This window comes from Hypomesus transpacificus, chromosome 20, assembly GCF_021917145.1.
Source record: "Hypomesus transpacificus isolate Combined female chromosome 20, fHypTra1, whole genome shotgun sequence".
Taxonomy (NCBI): Eukaryota; Metazoa; Chordata; class Actinopteri; order Osmeriformes; family Osmeridae; genus Hypomesus; species Hypomesus transpacificus.
In genome coordinates this window covers 3617000-3626648 of record NC_061079.1, presented here as the reverse complement: position 1 = coordinate 3626648, position 9649 = coordinate 3617000, and the positions used below count along the sequence as shown (strand labels likewise).

The 9649-nt window shown below is 46.1% G+C and overlaps 2 protein-coding genes across 3 annotated transcripts; one reads left to right on the top strand and one right to left on the bottom strand.

Moving 5' to 3' along the window:
• The first annotated feature begins 123 nt into the window (after positions 1-123).
• On the top strand, positions 124-1243 carry ndufa2 (NADH:ubiquinone oxidoreductase subunit A2). Its single transcript, XM_047043115.1, has 3 exons — positions 124-257; positions 847-953; positions 1058-1243. The coding sequence occupies exons 1-3, from the start codon at positions 154-156 to the stop codon at positions 1141-1143; spliced, it is 297 nt and encodes a 98-aa protein (XP_046899071.1). The 5' UTR covers positions 124-153; the 3' UTR covers positions 1144-1243.
• Positions 1244-1434: 191 nt separating this feature from the next.
• On the bottom strand, positions 1435-9649 carry LOC124482630 (nucleolar protein dao-5-like). Of its 2 annotated transcripts, none has more exons than XM_047043062.1 (16): positions 9412-9649; positions 8825-8880; positions 8450-8607; positions 7765-7880; positions 7482-7589; positions 7244-7333; positions 6051-6248; positions 5585-5719; positions 5405-5480; positions 5200-5228; positions 4798-4897; positions 4366-4608; positions 3600-4196; positions 3299-3363; positions 3010-3046; positions 1435-2412 (listed from the first exon to the last, which is right to left on the bottom strand). In XM_047043062.1, exons 1-15 carry the CDS (start codon positions 9526-9528, stop codon positions 3017-3019), a joined length of 2118 nt encoding a protein of 705 aa, XP_046899018.1. In that variant the 5' UTR covers positions 9529-9649; the 3' UTR covers positions 1435-2412; positions 3010-3016. The 2 variants fall into 2 exon arrangements, with proteins under 2 accessions (XP_046899018.1, XP_046899019.1); XM_047043063.1 differs by having other exon boundaries at positions 7783-7880.

The following is a 9649-nucleotide window of genomic DNA, read 5'->3' as shown; positions in this document are numbered from 1 at the left end:
TAGAGTCTAGTGTTTTCTTACTAGTGATTGGATCAAAATACACGTCAATCTTAACGGTGGATTACAATTGGCTACATGATCTGGGCTTCTTTGGCTGTGATTTGCTAATATCCTAAAGTAGGAGGGTCTAATCACATAGACACAAAAATCATCATGGCTGCTGCGGTGGTACGGGGTATCGGCTCTAACCTTGCCAAAAACCTTCGCGAAATTCGTCTGCATTTGTGCCAGAGTTCACCTGCAAGTCAAGGAGCTCGGTAATGTCATAACGCACACTTTACAAACATGTTAGTTACAGTTAATAGGTGCTGATTGAAGGAATTGTTAACTAGCGATTACTACGAGACTACTAGCTTGTGTGAAGGAGGTATTTTTTCAAGCTTATCTGTGAGGCTATGTTTGCTTGCCAACATGTAGAAGTTTTAGGTAAGCATGTACTGTTTCACGATGGGCAACCCAAAAACTGAGTATACATCGAGGTTCAGTGGGGAGAAAGAGAAAATATCATGTGTAGTTTAGCATCAACACAGCTCACAGAATAGCAAAAGCACGCCACACTTGCATGCTATACTAACACAGGCCTATAGAGGGTGAATCTATTCTGACTCCATAGGCCAGCATGTTTTAGACCAGTGGTTCTCAACCCTGTTCATCAGGGATGGGAACCACTGTTTTAAATATTTCCCTAACCGATATAGGTCTGCAACAGTCTTAAGTTATCCTTGCAAGATACTTGCTAGCTATTAGTATATTATTATTCATTCATTCATTATTATAGCTATTAGATATTTGCTAGCTTTAGTGTAACTTAAATCTCACTGTAGCGCACCGTCCTTCTGTCCGCAGGGACTTCGTGGAGCAGCACTATGTAGCACTGAAATCAGCGAACCCCGGTTTTCCCATCCTCATCCGAGAATGCTCCGGAGTCCAGCCCAAACTTTGGGCCAGATACGGTGCGGCGCGACTCATTATCACAACCTCATTATAACAATACAACTATTAAACAACTTCAGTACGAGCACCAAAGCTATCCCTGAAGCGTTGTCTTGTTTTGCAGACTTCGGGAAGGAGACCAGTGTGGCGTTGGATAATATGACGGTGGACCAGGTGGCTTCAGTGCTGCAGACTGTTGTCAAGGTGTAGAAGCTAACCAGAGAGAAGAGATATATTGTAAATGGCCTGTATGAAACTAATATTAACCTACTGTTTTGTTGTTCTAAATAAACGTGATCATTATTCCTGATTGTATCATAGGAGTGCTTTTTTATGTCCTGTTCTTTGTCCATGTTTTAGTTGTTGGTTTCTTAGTTGTATTATGTTGCTATTTCTATGAATGTTTCATGCCTTGATGTTAAAAGGGCCTGCTTTAAGATTACAGACTACAGACTACAACTATGGCCGATCATCCCCCCCATGAGGAACCACACATTAGGATAGGATACCAGAGTGACACTAATTTTTATTCAACACAATAAAACAAGTAGAAATGACAAAATTAGGATTGTTCACAGTTTCAGGAGGATAATGAACAAATGGGTTTGTAAACATGAAACTTAAAAGTATACGTTAGAGATGGGTGGTGAGCTCTGAGGAGTCACGAAGCCAAGAATGGGAGTGCTTCAGATGGAAAACGTCACACTTCAGTTGTAGTAGGTAGACAAGACATTGTTGGGACAAACGTCACGGTTTCAGCAGTCAAAAAATGGACATTTAACAAAGTTGTCGTTCATGACTCAGGCCCATCTCTTTGTGTGTGCGCACACTAAAACAGTAAAGTAAGGAGCTCAACGTTAGGGTCTTTGAGGTGCATAGATAGAATACCGGAGTATAAAAATCCCTTTCCTAATTCATGAGCAGGTTCACAGCTTTGAAAAAACTACAGCAAATAATTCATCAGAACACTGATAACCGTATCAGCTGAGCAGGTAGAGAGGAACACAATGTGAAGATGTGGTTCCCGCTGGTCACATTTACTTGAGAAGAAGCAACCGGAACAGACCCAACACTAATGTGTCATCATTTCCCTTTGGATTATCATCACCTGTCCAGTTTAGCAAATATAAAATGTATTCATTTCAAGATGAGCTCCACTTCTAAAATTATTTAAAACTTAAAATGTAAAACTAAAGAGGGTAAATGTAACAACGCCATGTTCCCAGAAATGTGTCACCAAGGTAACCACAAATCATACCATTATGTTATTTAAATTGCCAAATCGATAGACAGGTCAACATCTTTTAAGACACTAGTTTTGGAGCTTTCAACGTAGAGAATGGGATCTGAACCCTGCTTAAGACATAGGGCTCCCCCTGGTGGTGGGCTGAAGGCACTGCACTGGTGGGGTTGAGAGTTAGATGGTTGTGAAGATCCTGAGCTCCGTCAGTTTGAACTAGGAGGTCCTGGAAAGCTCTCCTGCAGAAGAAACACAACATCAGTCTCAACATTAATGCGTACAACTCAAAATCAATGGACAGTTCATTTATGTCATTTGTGTTCCTTTCAATGTTGTGATGCTACTTGTCACTAGTTTTATGTGTGCTTCGAGAGTTTCAGAAGTGGAGCGTATAGATAGCTATTCTTTACTGTCCTTTCCCAAGCAAATGTGTGGACACAGTCTGTACAGAGCCTCACGTAAACACATATATTATATAATTACAACATACTAATATACCTGTAGCACTTTTTCGGATGCAAGTTACTGAAGTGTTCTGAGTAATATTTTCTCTTGTTATGCTGAACCGCTCAGTTAGAGATGAATATGTTATTATTGTAACCTATAGGAGCAAGATGCAATACGTAGTCTGTTACATAACCAGGGCACAGCTCAATGGTAGAGCATTTGTCTGCATACATGGCAAATAGAACCAAATTCTGATTCTGATGTAAAGGCATCCCAGGTTCAAATCACCCTGTATGTTGCTTTGAACAAAAGTGTCTCTTAAGTGAATGCATTATCACTATGACATGGTTCTGCACAGAAATGTGCTCACGGCAACAGCAAACACTCACCACAGTCTCACCACACGATGGCCTTCTTGGTCTTCTTCTGAAACAGGAAGCAGCATATTAGGTTGACCCGCAGGTCTCTCACACACACACCTCAGTAAGTCCGACAGGGAAAAAAGCCTTAAACAGCTCGACACCATCACTGACCACAGGGTTCAACTACGCTAAACCTCCGAAACGATCGTTGCTCTTAGTCGAAAGAGTCGAAGTCTGATGTATTCAGCTTTAGTGCTGATAAAACAGTAACTAAAATGTTTTATAAAAAGCCTAAAGGATGGAGGGGAGAGCTCACCTTCCCAGCAGGGGGCGCTGGAGGAGCAACAGGAGCTGCCTTCTCCTTCTTCTGTTTGTTGTTCTCTGTTAAAAAGATCCCAACACGTTAGACTTGCTCAAAGAGATGTGCTATAGTTTAGTTTAAAGACACCAGACTAAATGAACCCTGAATATACACCAACCCCAATCGTAGACACACCCACCCTAACCACAGACACACCAACCCTAACCACAGACACACTAACCCTAACTATACACCAACCCTAACCACAGACACACCAACCCTAACCACAGATACCCCAAACCTCTGGATGACTCACTATTCTTCTTGGCTTTCTCTGGTGTGATGCTCTGTTCTACGATAGGTGAGGTCACTTCCTGCTGATTTTCTTTTGCAGCTTTAGCCTTCGCCACCGCCGTCTTCTTCTTCTTTTTCTTCTTCTCTTGAAGAGCTGGAGGAGTGATGACCTCCTCTGGCGTTTCCTCTTCCACCGGCTCCACAAGAAGCTGCTTCTTGTTCTTCTTTTTCTTGTTCTTCTTCTCTGGGACAGGGGCCGGGGTTTCTTTCACAGTGTTCTTCTTCTCTTTCTCTGCGTTCTTCTTCTTCTTCTTCTTGGGGGTCTCTTCCTGGTCCTCCGGGGTCTGGGGGGGTGGGGGTTCCTTTGCTGGGGGGTCCTCACTGGCAACAGACTCCCTCTGCCTCTTCTTGGCTTTCTTGCTCTGTTTTGGGGTGACCTTCGTCTGAACGCTCTTCTCTTCCTCCTTTTCTTCTGCAGCCTCCTCCTGCACCTCCTTCTCCTCTGCCTTCTTTGTCTTCTTGTTCTTTCTGCTCCTCCTCCTCTTCTTGATAGCGTTGGAGGAGAGCAGCAGGATGGTCCGACCAGCAGGGGCAGCCTCCTCCATCTCGCCTTCCCCATCTGGGAAACCAGTCACCCCAGAGGAAACAGTCAGTCAGAGAAAGAAGTCAGTCAGACAAAATGGTGAGAGAGTTTTAGAGTATTGCCTGTTCTCTCACCCACGAAAAAAGTTCTCTTTACCTTCCTCTCCCTCTCTCTCTTTCTCTCAAACACACCGCACAGTCCATACCTGCTGGTTCATCTGCTGGCTCCGTGGTGTCCAGCTGGACTTCTGTTTCTTCACTGCCCTCTAGAGGAGCCCCAGATGATTGTTCCTCCTCCACCGCCTCCTCTTCCTCCACCTCCACCCTCTTCTTTTTCTTCTTCTTGTCCTTCTTTCCCGGGGTGTCAGCGGCATCTCTGCTCCTCTTCTTCTTCCCCCCCACGCCGGGCGTGGCTACCTCCTCCTCTACTTCTGGGACAGCAGCAGCAGCTATACACACACATGCACACACAATCACACACACACTGAGTCTCCAGATCTTTCCTCCATTTCCCATGTCCTGTCTCCTCTCCTCCTTCTCCCAGCTGATTGGTGGAAAATATACGAGGCTTCTCTCCTTCAACCTCCCCATCCAATGAGTATGGGGGGGGGGGGGAGGCGGAGCTAGCATGGTGTTACCTGTGGGGGCGGCAGGTGTGTCGTTCTTGTCCTCTGGAGTGGTCGATGTCACTATCTGATCCTCTGCCTTTAGGTTGCCAGCTAATACAGTCTCTCCACTCTGCAACCAGGCGACAGCATAGTATAGCATATCACTCTGTACTAGAATATATGTACTACATATTACATACCTCTGTACTATAGTACCTGTACTAGATAGTATACTGTATAACAGAACACCTGTACTAGAGGGTACATAACTCAGTACTTGATAGTGTATTCCCCTGTACTAGAACACCTGTAATCATGTATAACTCTGTACAAGACCGTACTAGATAATATAGAAATCTGACCAAGAGCTGTACTATAAAACCTGTACTCGATAGTATACAACCCTGGACTCTAATTGGTGGAGGATCTTACCTGAGACTCCTCCTCTTCCTGTACAGGAGCTGGAGAAGAGCGAAGGAGGATCGAGAGAAGAGAAGGACGAGGATGGCGAGAATGAGAGAGAAGGAAGACGAGAAAGATGGAGAGAAGAAAGCAGAGGGGAAGCATAGAAAAGAAGTTAGTATCATTTAGAGAAGGGGACACTGCAGTGTGGGATGTGAACTACAGAATCACCTACCCTCTGGGGGAGGGGCTTCAGCATCATCATCCTTGGTCTCCTCCGGTGTGGGTGCTGCCAGAGCAGCTTCTTCCGTCTGTGATTGGACGGATGGGAACATCATCATCAGAATGAATACCCAATAGGAGAGCAATGCACACAATGTCACAATGTCTTTACACTCCATCTCCCGTACTGCACCTCTTCTGGACTGTCCTCTTTCTCTGCGTCTTCCTCCTGGCCTGCAGGGGGAGGGGCCTGGGTGTGACTGACAGGTGTCTCAGAGGCAGCGGTTTCCGTGGCGACCTTGGGGGGTTCTGAGGTGGACTCTAGGTTCTGGTAAAGAGGCAGAACAGAGAGGTGAACACACACCAACGGTTGAATATATCAAGGTTGCAGAATTGAACTGTGGTTGCAAAGAATGCAGAAGTTTGGATGTCATGGGACCACCTAGTGTCTCCCTTCTTCCTGTCTACATTCATCTTCCTACTTCCTGTCTACCATCACCTTCCTGCTTCCTGTCTGAATACAACTTCCTACTTCCTGTCCACCTTCACCTTCCTGCCGAAATGAATCTTCCTATTTCCTGTCTATGTTCTTCTTCCTGTTTCCTGTATGCTTCCTGTTTGCTTGAATCTGGACCCGAGTCTAACTGCGACAAACTAACCTTGACTGGTTCGTCCTCCTCGCTCTCGTCACTGGAGCTGGAGTCCGTCTTGGCTGAAGCAGGGGCCTTGAGCTGAGCCTTGGACAGGACGGGAGTAGCCGGGGTCTTCTTGGGGGGGGCCTCGTCCTCAGAGGAGTCTGAGCTGCTCTCCTTCTGGGTGGGAGCTGAGGCAGCAGGGGGCGCTTTGGCTGGTGTTTTCTGAGGGGGTGGAGAGACACTTAATACCTTTTCAGAGTTACTGTTAGTGTCACCCTAATCTAGGACTAGGTCTAATCTGGGACTAGGTTTAATCTGGGACTAGGGCTAATCTGGGACTAGGAGCCCTGAGGTCTTGTGTGTCTCTGGGACTGTGGTCAGGCCAGAGCGAGGTTGAACAACAACCAACAACACCTAAATCCACTTAGAGGCCAAAGTTAGAACATCTTGCCTTCCACCTGGCTACCAGGCTATCAAGTAGACAAAGCAGGGGTCAGATGGCTCAGCGGTTAGGGAATCGGGCTATAAATCAGAAGGTTTCCGATTCGATTCCCGACCGTGCAAAATGCCATTGTGTCCTTGGGCAAGGCACTTCACCCTACTTGCCTCGGGGAGAATGTCCCTGTACTTACTGTAAGTCACTCTGGATAAGAGCTAAATGTAAATGTAAAGCAGGTCCCATGTCAGTGTCCATAATCTGCAAAGGCTCATGGGTAATCACTGTTTCTCGTCCTTCATATATGGCCCCTGGGGCCAGACCCACCCCAGAGTATAAACCCCTAAGCCAGTGGACCCAGGTCATGTCGACGTTGTCCAAACAACCCTGGGACCCTCACGGCCCAGTGGGTCAGAACAAAGCCTGACAGAACCGCCGGTCCAGAACACACAAACACGGGCCGGAGCAGCCAGGAAACCAGAGAGACCCAGCAATGCTGAGGTCTAGACACACATTAGCACAGTGACTGGGCATCAGATATGTCACTCCGTGGCTGTAGGCCTGCTCACACACGCATGCACTCAAACACATTCTCAGGCGCGCACGCGCCGTTGTGTGAAGATACGTTCGGATTATTCAGTCCACTTGTTCAACACCACACCCTCCCGACCCCGCCAGCAGACCAGTTTCAACCAGTTAACCGATGATGGAGGGTGAGTGTGTGTGTGTGTATATGTGTGCGGGTGAGTATGTGCGTTTGTGTATCTGTGTGCGTCTTCACCTTTGGTGGAGGAATGTGTTCTTCACTCTCTGACTCACTCTCACTGTCTGAGTTGGGGGCAGGTTTAGATGCTGGGGTCTCAGCTGCCACCTGTTAGAAACAGAGAGAGAGAGAGAGAGAGGGAGAGAGAGAGAGTTTTACAGAGCTCTACAAATAAGACATGGTTTAGTTTAGCTCCCCCCCCCCCACTTGACAAATCCCAGATCTAGCATTACCCTTTCTGGGCTGTCCTTTTTACCTGGGTTAGCGGAAGCTCCTCCTCGCTCTCTGATTCGCTATCAGGGGTAGTGGCGAGGGCGGGGCCAGGCTCTGTCTTGTCTACTTCTGTGTCCTGAGTGGCTGCTTTCTGTGACGGACAGGTGGGACAAAGAGAGGTCAACATTTAGGACTGACCAGAAGCTTCTTATCACGTCTGTCTCTACCGCACCGTCATCCTCACTTCTAACCAACTAGCAACCTCTCTCCCTATCTCCGTCTGCTTCTTCTTCCTCCCTCTCATCCTCATCCTCCTCCGCCTTTACCTCCCCCTCCTCCTTCACCTCCTCTTCTTCTTCATCCTCCTCTTCCTCCTCTGGGGGTGCTGTCTTCAGGGGGGTCTCAGCGGCGCTGGGCTGCTCTGCAGGGGGGGGCAGGAGATCTGGGGGACACCAGCATTGGATTACAACGTAGACCACAACCCATACCAAACACAGACCCCAACCTCTACAGAACCTAGACCACAACCCATACAGAAACCACACCCCCAACACATACAATCAATCAATCAACACATTTTTATTTATAAAGCACATTTAAAAAATAACAGCTGTTAGCCAAAGTGCTGTACAATATTGAATAATTAGAACACACAGGAGGCAAAACCCAATCACAGAAAGTGCACAAACATTTGACCACGGTACCTACCTATGGCCATATGCAACAATAAATAAACAAGTTTTAAGAAGAGATTTAAAACCATCACATGTTGATGCAGTTTTTATGTTCAGAGGGAAAATGATTCCAAAGCTGTGGAGAAGGCTCAATCTCCCATCAGTTTGAGACTTGTCCTTGGAACAGTCAACCGAACACTACTGGTTGATCGGAGGTCTCGTGATGCATTTCGATGGAATGAAAGATCCGGAATATATGGAGGAGCCAAGTCATGCACACCCTAATAAACGAACATGAATGCCTTCAACTGAATACGGTATTCAGAGCCAGGGTTACCTGTAACTGGTTTGGCATCTAACTCTTCTTCTTTGGTTTGCTGCAGACAGAGCTTGTGTTCTTCTGTGGTGGGGGAAGGGTCGGCCTTGATGCCCTTCTTCAGCGTGGTGGAGTCCACCTCGGCCTCCTGCTTAGCTACCTGGCCTAGTGCTGAGATCCTGGAGGACACACACACACAGGCACGCACACAGGTGCAAACACATACACACACACAGTATGAACAATAGCATTATTGCAACATAGTCATGACACAAGAAAGTAACTTCACAAATATTTTTGGAGGAATTGATTTAATTGAATCCATCTTTTATTCATGCTTGATTTGCATTGTTTTGAATATGACTGGTTGTGTAATGTACAGGTTTAAGCTCATACTTGGTCCAGGCTGAGTAGATATCGTGTAGAGAGAGAAACTCTTCTGGGCTCTCCGACTGTAGGAGGGCAAAAACATCTCAACGACTGCCATACTGACGAATCTAGTTATAATATTACATTGCATTTATTTTGCAGATGCTTTGATCCAGCGCAACAACCTTGCATGTGGGTTTACATATACTACATAATACAGTTTTTGTGTCCATGTTTTCGCCTGAAAAACATCTCAAAAGCGAGGGGCCCAAGAGGGTCGGAGACATACTGCCATGTGTCCCTCTGTTACATAATGTTCTTTACATGCTAGCAGCCAGGACACTGGCCCAACACGCGTCCCGTTCACACAGGACCCAACCGACAAACAGACCTTTCTCTTCTGCGTTTAATTAACATCTCACCTGCATTTATTTAAAGGTATTACACGATTTGACGTACGAGATTGCATAACATGACAGTTGTCGACTTAACAAATAGGGGGTTGCAACACACGTTGCAGCGTATTATATTGAGCTATATCCTAAGTATTTTTTCTGCGTTACACGGGAAAATCTTTACAAACGCTGGAGAGATAGTTTAATCCAACTATTTACCTGAGCAACATACTTCTTCAGTCCTTTCGCAGCTTTTAGATAACCGTTTTCCTTTAAATGCTGATAAATTAGGTAAAGCAAGGCACTATCGGACGCATCTGGTTCCTTTGAAGTCATCGTCTTAGAATAGAACGATTTCACGACCAAATACTTGTAATATAATGAGTTTACTAAACGGATAAACAAGGTTACTTCATCCTCGCACAAACGTCTGCATGAATGAATCTACAACGCCCCC